At 35.7% G+C, this 18,658-nt stretch overlaps 1 protein-coding gene across 2 annotated transcripts; it reads left to right on the forward strand.

Annotated features, from left to right (window-relative positions):
* The first annotated feature begins 329 nt into the window (after nt 1-329).
* wdr91 (WD repeat domain 91) lies at nt 330-17,967 on the forward strand. 2 transcript variants are annotated; one of them, XM_053478412.1, is made up of 16 exons: nt 330-390; nt 2,896-3,029; nt 3,140-3,319; nt 4,782-4,988; nt 6,136-6,219; nt 7,172-7,278; nt 8,610-8,775; nt 8,998-9,144; nt 9,241-9,428; nt 10,750-10,900; nt 11,509-11,603; nt 12,510-12,669; nt 13,012-13,120; nt 14,993-15,105; nt 15,293-15,490; nt 16,843-17,967. In XM_053478412.1, the coding sequence occupies exons 2-16, from the start codon at nt 2,907-2,909 to the stop codon at nt 17,005-17,007; spliced, it is 2,193 nt and encodes a 730-aa protein (XP_053334387.1). In that variant the 5' UTR covers nt 330-390; nt 2,896-2,906; the 3' UTR covers nt 17,008-17,967. The 2 variants fall into 2 exon arrangements, with proteins under 2 accessions (XP_053334387.1, XP_053334386.1); XM_053478411.1 differs by having other exon boundaries at nt 349-390; nt 2,899-3,029.
* The last annotated feature ends 691 nt before the right edge of the window (nt 17,968-18,658 follow it).

Raw genomic sequence — 18,658 nt, forward strand, 5'->3', positions numbered from 1 at the left:
CGCTCTTACTTTCAGCATTAAACATAGCTCTTTTTCTTTTTTACCATGCAACTTAAGCCATCTCCATTTATTTATTTATTTTAGACCACATTACTTGATCAAAGCTGATGGTTCTGCACTAACCCTCCAGGGTTTGATAATATGTTGAAGGCTAACCCAGTTCCTGTCTCCTTAGAAAATTCATTCTTTAAAAAACATTCTTTGTTTTATGCAACCCAATAATTTGCCCTTTCAGGAGTTTACAAATACAGACACTGAGCGCGCGCCCTCCTCTGGGCATTATTAAACGTACGTGCTGGTCAGCTGACCTAAAGTGAAATCACGTGATTAGCACGAGACACACGAAAACAGGAAACCGGAAGAGATTTCCCAGACTGTGGCTGTTTGTCGGTAAGCATTATATATATTTAAACATTTAACTGTGTATTTTTCTATAATTGTCATTTAGTTATTTATTTGGTGTAACAAATGGTATAATACTAGCGTAAATATGACGTATACAGCGGTAACGTGTGCATAATAGTGTAAAGAGCTGTATTAGCTTGCTAGCGAAATTGTTTCCGTTATGTTTTCGTAATTATGTATTAATAAGTCACATATGGATGTGTATAACAGCATAAAGAAGGTTTTGTGTTTATTTCGAAACCTATAGTCAGACAGAATGCAGATATAATATTCTTTTGACAGTTATAGAGGTTATATTATCAGCAACTTGAAGAGCACGTTCTAAAGTGTTTTATTATTCTTAAGACTGATTATTAGTAATGAATGATATAATAAAAAATATATAATTTATGTATTTATTAAGTATAATGATGTGGCGTGTAAGATAAGATTTGTTCTTATCACATGTTTTAGATTGAATAAACAATCCTTCCCACCCCAGCCTCTTTAGCTCCAATATCCCTTCAGTCTAATTGAAATAATCTGGATTAGAGATTTCATCTTTACTATTTACACAGATGCTAATCTGATAAGCTGTGCATTTATATCCTCAAGTTCTTTGACATGAGCAAAGTGGTTCTGTCGGCTGTAAAGCGTTTACAAGTAGTTCTGTAATCCAAACATTGGGGTTAATTAGGCTTCCCATGTTTTCTGACAAATCTTGCCATCTAGTTTATGATCAATTGCAAGAATTTAGTTTCATCTGTGAATGTTTAGATGCTTTAGTAAATGTAAAATGGAGAGCAAATCAGAGCTCTGTCCTCAGCGAAAGACCCATTCTAAAAATAAACACACATGGGAGAAAGTTGTTTTAACACAGTTTATCAATAAAGAATGGAGACCAAATTTCTTTCCAAAAAACTCATCACATCAACTGATGTTACCCCCACATGGTGCAAATGTGTGCAGAATGCTGACAAGAGAGAAATGAACAAATCAATTATTTACATGCATAATAATTTAATTAATCTGTTATTTATCTATGGAACAGGTTATTAGACTTTTACACAAGGTCCTTGTAAACACACCCTATTTTTTTTTTTTTCACTCATAAAGTTAATACAGTAAAAAAAATTGCAGCCTGTCATAAATATATATATATCTGTCCTGACTTCAAAGGCAAAAATGTACTAAACTTATACTGTATTTTATTATTTCCATAAAAAGGTAACAATGGTCCCCCAGGGGTTGTGAGTGTTTTTACTTCAGCTGAAATAACCCTTGGATAATGGACTTTTTTATACTTCAGTTTCACTCCTCGGTCATAGTTTGATATGATGTGAAATTTTATACAACTGCTGATGATCTAAAACGAGTTTTCAAATAAAGTTTTGAAAGTATAAGTAGTATGTAAAAGAGCTACTACCAGGCCCCGCCCAGCCAGAGAACTGCAGAGCTGAGCCACAAGACAGGGAAGGCTTTTTTTATATATTAGGTCACATTGAGGGGAAAATTCTAAATGGTTATTTAAATCCTGGCCAAGGCAGAAATGTAAGAAGAACATCAAGCAGGAAATGTATTTTTCTCATATCGTTTTGTTTGTTTGTACACATCAAAAATGACTGAAAAAGCATAATGGATGTGTATGGTTTAGCCTTTTTTTTTTTTTTTTTTTTTTTGTCCCTTTGAGAGTTTCACATGTGCATGAAATAAGACACACATAATGCTTTTTATGACTGTAAAGATGTAAGATATATATTATGCAGTATGAAAGTAATATGTTTGCTGATTTGACCTACTGTATATTAGACCTAGGATAAAAATGTATTTGCATACAAATACATGTAAAGTGTGTAAAAAATGCAATTATGTGATTTTTCATCCATCAATCTGCTGTCCAATGCGATCTTATTGCACATTTTTGCAGAATCTGTTAAATCTGTTTGCTTGCGTCTGCTTGTTTCTCCCTTAAATATTATAATAATCATTAGACATGTACCAAGTGCAACTTTCCAAAATGCCTGTGCAATAATTGCATATTAAGAAAACAATTCTTTTATAATAACATTAATTTTGGAAGGATTCTTTATGGTATGCTCTGTTAGTTTTAATGAGTAATTGTTTTAAATATTAATATTAAATATTAGTTTAAACCTTTAGCCATTGAAATGATTATGCATGTATTATGTGTCTTTGAGGTAAACTATGAGCCAAATACATCTTTTAAAAAAGGGCTGACACTGGAAACGTATAATTACTGAAAGCTTTGCCTTACAGTAAAAAACATACCATTGCAATGAAACCATTATTGTAACCTGTGGTTGCTTTGCAACTTAAACAATTACCAAAGCTGCTGATACAGAAAATGGAACACCTTCTAAATTACTGTGGCGTAAAAAAACAGAAAATACTGTGTGGTATTGTTCTTGTTGAACAGCCTTTTATGTAGAAATCTGCATTTGTTGTCATGTAACTTATTTCACAGTTGACTAATATATTTCTTATTGGCAGCAGATGTAAGGATGGCGTCAGCAGTGGAGAGGACAGATGATCTTGTGCGTGAATATTTAATATACCGCGGATTTACAAGCACTCTCAAATATCTAGACACCGAAATCAAAGTGGACAAAGATAAAGGGTTTCGAGTAAGTACCTCAAAGAAGTTGAGTAATGAATGTTAATGAATGTAGGAGTGTGTTGATGTGCTGCAGAGTTGCTACATCACACGTGTTCTAATACTCACTTTAAAACCCAGGTGGATAAAATTATCGAACAGCTTCTGCAGTTCATTCAGAACTACGACCTTGTTGGACTGAAAGAATATTGGGGCTACCTGGATCACAGACTCTTCAGCCGTTTAGAGGATGTTTACAGACCCACTGTTAACAAACTGAGGACAAGCCTGTTTCGTTACTATCTTGTGTACACTGTTCAGGTAGGCTTTTCATATTATGATATTTTAATATGTTTACTGACTAACTCTGCTAGCTAAGGATGCTTTTATAAATGACAGTCACTTGCTGGCTACTTAGCATAAAACACACAACTATGTGTATTTAGTACAAAATTAGCCTTTGGAACAGAGAGCATGAAAAAACAAGCTATTGGATTTAGTATAATAGTATACAAAGTGTGCGTGTGGTTATGTTTTCTAGCTCAATTTGGAGGATTCTTTTTTTTTTTTTTCTGTGAAAACATTTAGGCATCTGTGGTAGGAAATAAATTGTATGACTGTAGTAGTCAAGTACCCATAATTCAGTGGCTTGTAGATCCACCTTTAGCAGCAGAATTAATAATTTTCTGTACCTTATCAGTCTCTTACATCATTTTGTCCCATTCTTCTTTACATCATTGCTTCAGTTCGTTAAGGCTTTTGAGCATTTGCTTATGCACAGCTCTGTTAAAGTTCCACCACATCATTTTATCTGGCCAAACAGTTTCCTCCTGGATCTGTCCATAGGACATTGTTCTACAAGAGTTGTCCTTTGTTTAGATGCAGATGGAATGTTGAACTTCAAATTGTTTGGAAATCATTTTATGCCCCTTTTCAGATTAATTTGTAGCAACAATTGCTTCTCTAAGACCAGTGCTAATGTCATATCCTCTTGGCATTGTGTTAACACACTCCTGAATGCTCCTCCAGAAAAGCTCTGCTTTGATAGAGGTCTTGCTGGTGATCGTTAATCAGGGGCTGCTAATTATTAGCACCTGGCTGCAACTTACCTTGGTATTGCAGGCATGTTTTTCTTTTTGGCGTATTTTTTTTGTTAACTTTTTGCTATAATATGCCATTATTTATTTATGTTGTTTGTCTGAGGTTGTATTTGCCTAATACTAAGAGCCACTATAATCAGTTGATTTACACACAGAACACATAGATTTAAAAGGGGGTACTAACTGTTGAAAATGACTGTAACAATCTCAGCAGCAGCCTCATTTCCCCCACACGTCTGTTCCTACAGATCACCATCAGTAGTCTACTAATCACCGGCCTGATCATCTGTCACCATCTACACTTGTTTCTCACTGCATTCATGCTTTAAGTTAGTATTTTGTTCTAGTGTACCAATGTGTTTATACTTGAATTTATACTTGAAGGATTTATAGTTCACTGTGTGGCTTAACAAACAAAAATATTTCTTTAAAAGTAGTCAGGTACAGGGACTGGATTGAAAATGAGAGCCACAAACTTGCCTTTGTAACTTGCCTTATGCTATTGTAAATTTTCTTTTTTTTTCTGTTGCTTTTTTTTTATTTCTATATGTTTCAGTGTTTTAATTAACAAAATTTTACATTGCTTTGGTATACACAGAAGACCTAGTAGAAAGAATATTATTATTGTTATAATAATAATAATAATTATTACTATTATCTGTGTATAATGTTTTCTGCCTCAGACAAAGAATGTGGAGAAGACACAAGAGTTTTTCCAGAAACAGGCTCCTGATCTTCAGGGCCAGGTAGATTGGCGTGATTGGTTCATCCTTCCGTTTATTTCCTCCCCAGAGCAAAATCCGAGCTTTTCCCCTTATTTTTCTCGCCAATGGGCTGATACTTTCCTCGTTTCTCTTCACAACTTCCTCAGTGTTCTTTTCCGGTGTATGCATATCCTCCCTGTACTTCGCATTTTTTGGATGGACTTTTAACTGATCTGTTCATTTTAATCCAAGATCAAAATGTGTTTTACATCTGATCAAGGTCAAGTTTAGTATTTTAAAAATAATAGCTGACATCTGCAGAATGTTCTAATGGTTATATGTTATTCATCCATAATTTGTATTATATTTAATTCATAGCTTACCCTTCAGAGACACTATTCTTTATGTATTTGTTACAAGATTATATTAAGTTACTTGTTTCTAAAGGAACAATTTCTAACGTTGTAGCTAAAATCATTTTGCAAATAGTTTAGCTAAAGCTTTTTATTTATTAAATTTATATTCAATATCAAGGTAAAATTACAAGTGTGTAAATATATCAAATAGTAGATGTACACTAAAACTCTTAAAACGTTTATATATTAAAAATAAGTGCAAAATTCTTTTTGTAATATAAATGTATGGACTTGTAGCTAAAATTTCCAGAACTTTAACTAAAATTGGCAAATTATCATCTGCCATATTTATAAGAGGTGTTCAAGCCGAACTGGGACTTTTTATTGTGCAAAATAACAGAACTTGATCATAAGAGTAAAAACTACCTTTATTTCTCTATGTAATTCCCTGCAACATTAATGCGCTTATTCCAGCTTTTAACTAGTGCTTGGATACCATTAAGGTAGAATGTTTTAGCAGTATGCCGGCACCATGATCGGACTGCATACTCTACGTCTGAAACATTGGCTTCCCAGGAACTTTAACGGCCCAAACATGCAGAAACTCCTAGTCAAATTTCTGTAATGTGCAAGTGGTGTAGGTAGTATGAGGTCGTCATGCATTGATGGGGAAAAACAGAACAACTTTCACACGTTCTGGTGATTAAACCAGTCCATTTTTTTTTTTAGATTGTGAGCTTTTTAAAAAAACGTTTGCACTATTCAAATGTTTCACTGCTTTAAGAGTCTCATCGCCGTACTGTGCTTAAAGTCTTTTGTCAATGTTAGGCCTAGAGAAATTTCATCACAAGTACCAGTAAGGCTTGAACACTGCTCGTATATTAAAATATAATTGGTTTTAAAGCTATAAAAAGATGATGTGCAAAATCTCTAGTTACTTGTATTATGATGTGCTGCAAAATTCCTTAATTTGCTCACCCCAGCCTGTGCTTCTAAGTTTTGATGCTGAAGTTCAGAGAAGCACCAGCCTCCAGGAGGAGAATGAACAACTGCGCCAAATGGTAAAGTCTTTTTATTTTTAGTAGTTTTCAGTGTAAATATTAGTGCATACAGTCCCATTTAAGTAAGCCCCCCGAATATGAGTTAAAAAGACTGGCCAAGATAATCAAAGACCTTAGCCCGATTGAGTATGCATTTCACATCATGAAGAGAAGAGAGATATCCTTCCTAACAAAGGGTAACTACAGAACAACATGCCTGGAAATGTGTCAGTTTGGTGGTGCCAGTTGGTTCTCTCTGACTTAAAAGCAACTACATATTTATAGTGTTAAATTCAATTTAATTTATTTTTACGTTATGTTCCTATACTTATGGTTTCTGACCAGAGGTCCCATGTTTTATGTTGTTCAACACATTCGGATGTAACTTTTCTTTCCTCTTTTGACTTCAAAAAAATAATTGGCCTTTCCTTTTTAAGACTCGACGTTTTTTTTTTTCCTAGTTATTCTCATTGTCTACTGTATGTATACAGTACATGGACAATATTTCTTCAATCCAAATGAAATCATTCTATTTACAGTTTCCAACTTAACTGTTTTCATGGACGTTAATCTGATAAGATATGTGTTTACATACTCATAACATTTAATCTGTATAAGACTTTTATGACAAATTAGTTCTGCCCACTTTGAAGCATTTATTCTGCCAGTATTATAACAGAAGGAGTATTTTCCTCCAGCGTTGAGGTGAGGTCAACCTATTAAGACCCAAGCTCTAATTTTGCATGCTTTATTGATTAACTGTGTAATCTAGAGATCATGAGCATGCATAGCTTAGCAAACTGACTGCCAGTTGTCACTTGAGATAATAAACCTTATTAATCAGCAGCAGGTAAAGCTTAGAGACAGGATGTAGGTTGGTGTAAGGTCTTAAATGAATGTATATGTTGTACAAGTGATTTTTTTAGTGAATAATTTCCATTTGTGTTGCTGTTTTTTTATTTTTATTTTTTAGTTATTTGCACTTCAAGGAGAATCAAGGCCAAAAAAAGCAGAGGAGATGCTGCATCACAAACTCCCTGCTTATGTCCAGCACATGGACCGACTTGGAGATACAGAGCTGTGAGGACTGAATTTTGGAACAGATTCGACAGTTTTTTTTTTTTTTCTTTTTGGCAATAGGGTGTTTTCAAATAGAACTGGATACTGTTTTGAGTCTACTACAAACTTTTCATTGAATTAGTTACCAGAAGCTAAATCATTTAATTGATATAAAATGATTACATCGTGGGTTATTGATGTTAATTTTTTTTTTTTCATGTAGATAGAATAATAACACTATGAATATTCTCTACAGTTGACAGCATGCTAAAAGCTTAGATGATAAAGCACAAGTTGTGTGACTATTCTTTGATATAACACTAGCAGATAGAATACATTTTTGTCTACAAAAAAAATTTTGCACTAGGTCAAGATGCATATAGATTATTTCAGTGAAATATAAGACTTGCTTCTTGTCATGTTACTGGGACATCCATTCATCCTGAAGATTTATCCAGGTCTGAAAACTTTGTAAAAAAGTGCTGACACTGGAAACTCCTTCCACAAATGTTAAATAAACTTCCAAAAATCTTTGCTACATCAGTGATGACACGCTTGTTTTTAAATGAGTGTCAATGGTACTGACTATTTGGTGGTAAATAATTGTAGCTTAAAAAAAATAAAAGGTTATAGGAATGCAAAATAATTCATAACCAAGCTACGGGCACAGTCAACAGCCTAATCTGTTTTGTACGCATACGGCTTCTCTCATTTATTTTATTTTACTTTTTCATATCAGGTCATTATAGATTGCATTTTTTGTTAGCTATACTTTTAGTCATACTGGTAAATACCAGTAAATGTAATAGCAAAAAAGGCAAATAAAATAAATAGATGGTATTTGAGAGAATTAGTGATAAAATCACAGAAGCCCCACAGTCTATCATGTGATTTAAAATCTATAACTATAGTTCTCTAACCTGATTAAAATAAATTTAGTGCATTTTTTTTTTTAGATCTAACAAATTATCAACAAGAAAATTGTGTATTTATTTATTTAAAATTAAGTATATACAAAGCTGTAATCAAATCTTATGTATAGCCATGATTCTAGTCGTCTTTTCTATTATTTAGGTTTTTTTGTTGTTGTTGTATAATGCAAATCTACCTGTGGGCTATATGTTTAAACAAGAAGATAAAAAGTTGATAGTTGGTAACTAAGCATTCACAGATAGAAAAATATAATTTATATATATATATATATATATATATATATATAACAGGCATTATTGTTTTGTGTTCAGCTTTGAGGCCACGTATTGGTTCATTCATCCAAATTCCTCCAAAGAGATTTATTTATGGACTGTAGGATGGAGGAAGAGAATGAGGGGTGCATGTGTGTTTTGTCACAGGGACTTGGTGTCGAGTCAGCGTGTTGTAAACCCCACCACTCCTTCAAGGAACTTCTTCTCCTTTTTGCCTCAGGGCAGAAGAGCCCCAGTGCGAACACCTCAGGGAACATCAAGCTCCTCCCCCACACAGGCGACTCTCGGGAGGAAGGAAACCTCGGCCAGTCAGGTTTAAATTTTGAGGAGATTCAAAAGCTCCTGATCGGTCCTCTGGTTGTTTTCATCATCAATTTTACACTGAAGGTCTTTAAGTGATTGATTGTAAATTTTGGATTATTATTATTAGTAGTAGTAGACTTTTGTTGTTTCTGGCCTTACTATTGACAACCAATTTACCATATCTAGGTACAAAAACTTCTATACATTTAAATTCTGTCTGTTTTGTTAATAGGCAGCAAAGATAAAGGACCCCACAGCCTCAAAAGACATCAAGATGGTTGCTACTGCTGCTGCATTAGCAGACACGGGTACAAGGCAAAAGAGGCAGATGGATCATGAGAAGGAAAGGAAAGAACTTTTCTTCAAACAAGCAGCACAGGTCTATTATTATGAACTTATTAACTTGATTAATCATGTATGCTATGTAATCAAATACATACACTTACACTTTGTGTTTGTCTGTTTTCTTATACAGAACTCTGAAAAGAAATTTGAGATTTCTGAGGTCGAGGGTCAAACCGAGGGCCAGTGCGAAACAAATTACTCCCCAACCAATCAGGCTCAGGCAAGCAGTGAAGGCGGCGGGTCCGGAGCTGAGCAACCGTTTATCAGACTTAGTCAGGAGGAGTATGGAGAGCATCACTCTTCCATCATGCACTGCAGGTGGGTGGCAATTAAAACGTTGGAAATGATTAAATGTATGCCAAATTTTAGTTTTTCTTTGAACCTAAACCTTCCTGTATTATTCTTATAAATATTAGGATTTTTAAAAATATTTGGAAGCAAAATCTTTTCAGCCTCTGAAACCATGTTACAACCTCTGTACAGGGAATTCGGAAAGTATTCACAGCACATCACTTAAATTTTTTTTTTATCCAATTTAGAATAGGGCTGTGGCATAACAAAATGTGGAAAAAGTGACGCACTGTGAATACTTTCTGGATGCACTGTAGATGCTGAGCTCCTTAACTTGAAATGGTTTTTCCACTGCTTTTAATGCAGATGTTTATGGGTTTTTCTGCTTTCAGTTTTGCCTTTAGCAAAGAAAAAGTAGCTCGTTCTGGGCCACCTGTTTCTACTGTGAAGCACTGTCCTATGTGTTTTGCGTTATTTTCCTAAATCTGAGGAGAAAGTATATCTTTATAAACCTTAAAATTCATCCTAAACACCAATGACTTGGTTCCATTGGCTGCCATACCTGCCCATGCTAGAACACATTTACATTTACATTTAGGCATTTTGGCAGACGCTCTTATCCAGAGCGACTTACATTTTTATCTCATTACACATCTGAGCAATTGAGGGTTAAGGGCCTTGCTCAAGGGCCCAACAGTGGCAACTTGGTGGTTGTGGGGTTTGAACCTGGGATCTTCCGAACCGTAGTCCAATGCCTTAACCACTGAGCTACCCCTGGCCCCCTGAGAACACCATGCCTGTACCATGTTTCCCAGTTGAAGTGGGATGTTTTGTAAAATGAGCTCTACTTTTCACCCCATATTCTCCTCTTCCACTTATTCTGGTTTAAGTTATTCTTGTATTAGAACTGAACAGGCTTTTTCTATGTCACATTTCTATGTCTAATCTGGACTTTATGATAGTGAGTGTTACCTGCCTCTTGAGGTAAACTCCAGTTACATAGAATCTTTTGATTGTAGACTTTGACAGTGATCCCACTACTTTGTACTTGTTAAAGGGTTTTTCTTTAACAAGGAAAGAATTCTGCGATTATCCATTTCCATGCTTGCCAGAACATTTTTAAGAATGTATGAAATTGTTTATTTGTCCACTTTCAAAATTTTTTGCTATCTCTCTAATAGGTCTATGTTTTCAGTCTAATGCTCACCTTTTTTTGTTTGCATCTGCACCTCTTTGTGTTACATATTAACCATTAACAGTTATCAAATTCTAATTTGACACTTGGAATCTTCATTTGAAATCCATTAAGTCTCTAAACAGTTAACACCTATAATTTTTTTTATAACAGAGTCGACAGCTCAGGTAGAAAAGTGGCGAGTCTGGATGTGGATGGTGTTGTGAAGGTTTGGTCCTTCAACCCCATTATGCAGACGAAAGCTACTATTATGTCCAAATCTCCCCTGCTCTCACTGGAATGGGCTACAAAACCAGACAGACTGGTGAGAAATATCTTATCTTTTTACAATTTGGCCTGAGTGATAAAAGTTATGGGGGGGGGGGGGGGGGATGGGGGGGGGGTTGTATTCATTTATTTATAGTAATTTTTTTAATGTAGCAATTCATGTATTAGCACATTGACCCCAAAACCACTGACCCCAAAACTATTATTTATTTATTTATTATTATTATTATTATTATTATTATTATTTTATTTATATACGTTTGCTTATGAGATGGTAAAATATTGGCGATTATGTTTAGATTATTTGCCAAGTTTAAAATAAAATTTTGAATTATAACAAAATATGAAAAATCTGTATGTTTAGAAAATTGTGATAGTTACAGGATCATAGTGCAAATCTAATCAGCAGAAATGTAGTACCCAGGAGACAAAACAAGAGTTACTTGAAGATAATAATTTTATTATTTGTCATTTTTTTATGGCATGCTAATAACCCGATAGTTAATGGTATTTTATAAATTTAGATAGTTTTCTTGCTTTTAGTGCTTTGTACATTGTGATGGAGTAATTAATCTTATTCCCAGGTTTTATGATAAGGTTTGTCTGTGTACAATATTGTATAAGGTCAATTGTGTCTCTTTGCAGCTGCTGCTGGGTAGTGGGGTTGGCACAGTGAAGCTTTATGATACAGAAGCTAAGAAAAATCTGTATGAAATGTCCATAGATGAAACTTATACACGGTAAGTGGGTTGGCATGTTTTGGCAAGACACTTTAATTCTGTTAGATGTTTAAGGGATTTTTTTTTTTTTTTTGAAAATTGCCACAGATGGATTAGATAAGATTTGTGTTTTTTTTTTGTTAGATGATTAGTGCTGTGCAATTTAGTTGTTATCTTTATCATTAGTCCGTATTTGAAAATAAAAACCACTTTTCATCTTCTGCAAATCCTTTTTTTTTCCAAAAAGGGTTTGCTTCTTCCTTTTTTTTTTTTTTACATTTATGCCCAGTTGGTGCAATACTGGCCCCTACTGGACTGCAATCTAAAGGCATGATAAAAAAAGATAGCTTTGTTCGAGACAGGACATTTAAGCAATCAACAAGAGGTTACACAGCATTTTGATGCTTACAGCTCACAGTTTAACATCTATAAGATATATACCTAATTGAGGCAAAACGGATAGTAAACATCCTGATTTAAATTGGAATGCTCAAAAATCAAATTGAACATTATTAAATCGTAAATTAAATCTGGTTCACTAACAAGACAAAACACAGCTGTTTTTCTTACTGAGGAACCACAACAGCAATGTTGTCTATTGGGAAATTTCCTTTTCCTGAAAGACTTAGCTTGATATATTTACAGCAGTACAACTGACAGCTACAAAACACTCACATTTGCAAATATATTCAGTAACTGCGTTTTCACTGAAGAATTTAGTATATCTGCAGTTACACATTTTTTTAAACTGTTCATGTAAAGCATCTGGCCTAGTCCCAGTGCAAGTTTCATCTGACACCTTCTGACCAATCAGAATCTTAATATTGAATTATATTTAAAAATCAGCATATATATAAATGTATAATTTATTTAATAATAAAAAAAAAGTTTTGTTTTTTTTCTTGTATATCTGTGAAAATGTTTCAGAATACTATCACTGGCCTGCAGTCCCAGTGGAACTTCGTTTGTGTGTTCAGCAGCAGCTCCTGTGGCTCGTTCATGCGGCATGTCAGAAATGGCACCACGTCTGACGCAGCCCATCGCTGGACAACTGCTGCTCTGGGATACTAAGACTGTCAAACAACAGGTAAACTTTGTGGTTGTTTCTTCCAGTGTTACATGGTTTTGTGTGAATAATGTGTTGTATTGTATCTAATGGTATTATATTATGTTCTGACTTATTTACATTCATACGCAAGTATTGTATATTGTTGGTCCTTGGTCGTCTCATGTTCTGCCATTTTTTATGGCATGTGATGTGATGAACTAGCTGCTTTTTTGCCAAGACACTTGTTTGCACATTACAATACCAAGACACTTAAATTGTGTTTTATGCTATAATGCACATTATGATTCTGTATTGTTGTACATTACATTGTGTGTTCATGATTATAGTTGGTTGATTGATTTATTAATTTCTTGATTATAGCTGCAGTTTGCCCTGGAGCCAGGGCCTGTGGCTGTAAACTGCATTGCGTTCAACCACAACGGAAATCTTCTGGTAACTGGAGCTGCTGATGGCATAATACGTCTGTTCGGTAAAATTGTTATTCAGTTATTATTTTCTTTCTAGAATCTGCAAATACTGACGATAAAGTTATAATGTCTTATATATATATTTCCTAAAACTTTTAATGTTATAAATTTAGTCAATTTATAAATGGTGTTTATTTCTAGGTTATATGTTTGATCACAAAATTTAGAATATGATATGAAAATAGCCTGGAATAACTAAGGGGATTGCTAAAATTATTGGAATTGGCTTAGGAACGGTTTGAGATTTTGACTGGCGATAACTTAAAATGCTTGGTTAGGATGCATTGTAAAAATGGAGAGTAGAAATAGCAGTTATGTTTAACTAACTGGTAGTAAAAGTAAGAGCATTTCCATACTCACAGAATTGACTCTAAATTGCTCTCATAGGATTGACTCTTAATAGCTATGTTACCATAAGAAAACTACTAAAAAAGTTTTTATGGAGCATAAAGGTTGGACTTTGGAGCAAGGAAAAATGTAAAGTGGGACCCTATTCCAAACCGACAAGTGTGTCAGGGTGAGATAGGAAGCGCATGAAGCGATGCACCTATCATATGTAGTGGCCACTGTACAAGTCTCTGGAGGCAGTGTTATGATCTGGGGTTGCTACAGTTGGTTAGGTCTAGACTCATTAATTTTATGTGGCAAAAAATGTAGTCAAATGTACTGAACTACCAGGTTATCACATCTATGGATATTTCAGTATCAAATTGTGAAAGTGTGATTTTTATATATACCTAGGGTTAGGCTACCTACGCTATTTTATATATTAGGGATGCACCAAATGTTTGGCAACCGATATATAAATAGTCAAAAAAAGCACTTTCGGTGTTCGGCTGAATAAGTAAAAAGGCAGAATAAATTTTGCCGAACAATGACGTTTTTAATGACGCAATCAAATAGTAACCCGCGTAGAATGAGCCTCTCATTCTACGCGGGTTACTATTTGATTGCGTCATTAATGCGCACTTTATGCAGCAAACATGTCAGCAGTGTGGAACCACTTTAAAGTGTCAGAGAAAGAGGCAAAAACGGCCATTTGCAGACACTGTTCTGCTGAATTGTCCAGAGGGGGTGCATCTGCAAAAACGTACAGCACTTTAAGTTTAATTTATCACTTAAAATCAAGACACCCTGAACATCATGCAGAGTACGAGAAAGACACGGCAGCGGGTACAGCAACAGCAGCAGCGAATCCACATTTTTTGCACTATTTAATGCACATTTGTTGTTGTAGACGTACAGAGTTACCTTCTTTTAGCAGTCAGTTATAGGCCTAACATAGGCTATTCAAGAAGGGGGGCTTCAAAGATGGCCAAATAAAAATATTTTTTTATTTTACTAATTTTATTTTAAGTTATATTGTGCTTTGTTTGTATAATATCTGCTGGAATGTTAAAAAAAATGTTCAGTGTTAAATAAATATTTTGAAATTGTATTTTTGTTATTTGATTTATTTTTCTGAAAAGCAACACAAAATAGTAAAAAGCTCATTTTTACTATTTAATAAATAATTAATATAAATTGGCAAAATAAATGGAAAAAAAATACGAAACACCGCGTTCGGTATTCGGCCTTCGGCCAAGCATTTCATTATTACTCGGCTTCGGCCAAGAATTTCATTTCGGTGCATCCCTATATATATAACGAGCAGTGTGTAGTTTTTAGAACAGCTTCACGTTGTAGCACCACATCTGACATAAACATTATTGACAACATTCAGTAATTAAAAAACTAACTGTTTTCTATTACATAACCGTGACATGCTTTATTACTTTTGTCTCTTTTTTTCTGTCTCTGCTTTCTTTCTAACTAATTAATCATGCTACACATTTCCTTTGCTCAATCACATATTTTATCTGTCCTCTGTGCAGACATGCAGAGGTATGAAAGTGTTATGAGTTGGAAAGCTCATGATGGTGAAGTGTACAGTGTTGAGTTCAGCTATGATGAAAATACCGTCTTCAGCATTGGAGAGGATGGCAAGGTAAGCACGCACCTGCGTGTGTTAGTGTGTGTGTGTGTGTGTGAAATCCACTGTCATTATTTAGTCATTCTTTGAATAAGCCCCCTTTCTGTTTTATGTACATTTATGATTAAGCTGCATTTGTGTGTGCGTGTGTGTGCGTGTGCGTGTGTGTGTGCGTGTGCGTGTGTGTGCGTGTGTGTTGCAGTTTATTCAGTGGAATATACACCGCTCTGGAGTGAAACAATCAGAGTACTCGTTATCTCAGGATGCTGTGGGACCATTTGTGCTGTCTGGCTACAGTGGTTATAAGCAGGTCCAAGTTCCTCGTGGACGACTTTTTGCTTTCGATTCAGAGGGTCAACATGTCCTCACCTGCTCCAGTACTGGAGGACTCATTTATCGGGTAAACACACACACACACACACACACACACACACATATAGGGCTTGAATCCCAAATAGTGTAAAATGAAAAGCTAGTGTACTAGCATGGAAGTAGCACCCTTGTTTAGGGGTTATTGGTTGTTTGAACTCCTGTGAAGAAGTTATGTTGTACTTTTTATCAGCACTCATGGAATGCTTCTCATCCAATCAGATTACTTGGTCAGAAATACGGTAACTGTTATTTGTGTTTTAATTGCAGCAGCTTGTAGCTAATAGTTTAATTATGTAACCCAATCTGCAGCTTTACTTATATTTATGGGTTTTTTGGTTGAGAAGAAATCTTTCAGAATAGTTCTGGCATAGTAACCTGTTTGGTTGTGGTTTTCATAGTAAATAATGTGTACTAGTGCTACATAATAAATCGCATAAAAAACTAAATCACAATATGGACCTGTGTTATTATTTAACCCCAAAAGTTGTGCAGTGGTAAAGTGCTCACCCTATCATCCGGAGATCGCTGGTTCGAACCCCGGGTGATGCTGTTTTCCTTTCACAGCCGGAGGCACAGAGAGAGCTGATTGGCCGAGCTCTCTCGGGGGGGAGGGATAAGAGGTACTTGCGCTCCCACATTAATCACGGCTCTACAGCCAATCAGGGGCGTCTGTGAGCTTGCGCACGTGGAAGAAGCGGCTAGCGCTTTCCTCCGAGTGTGTTACTCCGCCCCTAACGGTGCGGCAAGCAGTTCGAAAAGATGCGGTCGGCTGACGTCACGCGATTCGGAGGAAACACGTGATAGTCTTCGCCCTCCCGGCTGAATGGTAGTAGTAGCCTTAATGTGGGAGCCCCCTAGTGACGGGGAGGAATTGGCTACGACTAATATTGGGGAGAAAATTGGAAAAAAACAAAAAAAATATAAAAAAAAAATTATAATCACATTTTTAAAATAAAATCATGCAGCCCTAATTTGACCATAAAAAAAACCACCAAAAAAACAACGTTGTTTGTTCAGATGATTTAAATTTTCAGAATAGAGTTAAAGCTTGGATTGCGAGCATAATCCATTCCGGAGGCGTGCTTGCATTTTATAGGAAATTTTCCCAATAAGAAATAGTGGAAATACTGATGATTCATTCCGCAACCCAAAAATATTTATATAAAAATTCTTAATACTCTCTCTCTCACACACACATACAAACACACACAAACGTGGGTGAATTCGTTAAAAATTTTGCTCGTCTTGCAAAAAACTCGCAATCCAAATTACTCACAATCCAAGGCTCCACTGTAAATATTGTAAAGGGTGTTATTATGGATATTTTAATGTGTGATGTTACTGATATTTGTCATCATGCTGCGTGTTTTTTGTCTTAAGCTGAATAAAGGGGACGCAGGTCTGGAGAGTGTCTTGTCTTTGGGAGGACATAAAGCTCCGGTGGTAACGGTGGACTGGTGTTCAGCTGTGGACTGTGGAACCTGCCTTACAGCATCGATGGACGGCAAAATCAAACTGAGCACGCTCCTTGCACAGAAACCCTAATCAGAAAAAGAGATTATATTGTTCATCACTGCAATTATCTTCTTATTGTAGCACCTTTTTATTTTCTGTCTGCTTCTCGTAGCTTGGTAGGACACTCTTGACTGATTCTACACTGATCTAGTCTACTTCTTTTACTTTTATTACTGTTTAAATATGCAGTTCTGATTACTTGATTCTAAATGTATATTTCTTAAACGAAACTTCATCATATTTGTAGTAATATAACTTAAATTGTGGTAAAGGTGATCATTAGGCCATAAGGTTGTAGCATATGACATACGTTATATTTCCTTCTCACTGGACCATTCCGGTGTTTCCTGTGGATGTGGTTAAAGTCAACCTAGGTGAGGTCACTACTTTTAGGGTAATAAATGTTTCATGACAGGTTAAAGATGATCAGTTCATTTGCACTGACTTTTGTAAGGGGCCAATTATATAAACTTACAGCGCTTGACAGACATACTTGTACAAAGTGACTTACGTTTCCTTTATTTGTATGCAACTAAGCTGTTGAGAGTTGAGGGCCTTGCTCAAGGATATAATGATGACCGTGCTAAGATTTGAATTCACCATATTCTGATCAGTAATCCAATGATTAATCACTGAACGACATCTGCCAAGTAGACCCACACTATACTAGCAAACTGCCCCTCTCGCAGTATGGGGCAAACATTCAGGTCATGCCAAGGCCATGGTAAAGGATATCTCTTTCGACCAGGACGCTTTTCATGTCTGTCTACTCATGGTTCTGGTTTTTGCACTGCTGGCCTCTCATACCATCTTTTGTCATTGGCTTTTTCACTGCACCATAATTCTATACTGCATTATCCCTCTCTGTGTTGTTGTAAACAGAGAGTTCCTGCTTCTTCCGATGTAAATATTACCAGTATTAACTTACTTAGTTTTCTGAAGAGCAGTTTATTTCCCCTAACCTATCATATTAATAAACAAATATGCATTTTTGAACTTGCATTTTTTTGGCTAAAATTTCCACAGCTTTTGCATTAATGTGTATAATTTATTCATGCAGTCAGTTTATAAAAATTGTGTTGAATTTTATTTATATAGCGCTATTAATAATGGTCATTGTCTCAAAGCAGCTTCACAAAATTAAAAGAAAATTATGGAAATGTGTATAAATTATAATGTCCCTAATGAGTAAGCCAAGGGTGACGGTGAAGGGAAAAATTCCCTGAGATGACAAATGGAAGCGACCTTGAGAGGAACCAGTGTCTAACAGGACTGCACCAGGATAAGTCAGACAGGTACAGAGGGCGGAGAGGGATTGGATCACTGGGAGCTTAGCATGTGTAGCTCCAAACCATCACAAAGCAGAATCTAGCTGCAGGTGGTCCTTCTTGGGATGCCTCAGTATCCTCGCAGGGTTGACCTCTATATACCAGAGCTGGCAAATGGTGGAAAGAATTATCGTAGTTGGCGTTAATTATATTAGCGTTATGACATTGTGCTTTGTAGCGAGAGCAGGGAGCAGGTTGAGGAAAATTTGGAGAGGTGGAGATATGCTCTGGAAAACAGAGGAATGAAGGTTAGCCGCAGCGGAATGGAATACATGTGTGTGAATCAGAGGGACCCAAGTGAAACGGTCCCTCAGCCGATTTTGATTGCAGGACTTAGGGTCAACGGTCCAGAG

Source organism: Clarias gariepinus, chromosome 19 (genome assembly GCF_024256425.1).
Source record: "Clarias gariepinus isolate MV-2021 ecotype Netherlands chromosome 19, CGAR_prim_01v2, whole genome shotgun sequence".
Taxonomy (NCBI): domain Eukaryota; kingdom Metazoa; phylum Chordata; class Actinopteri; order Siluriformes; family Clariidae; genus Clarias; species Clarias gariepinus.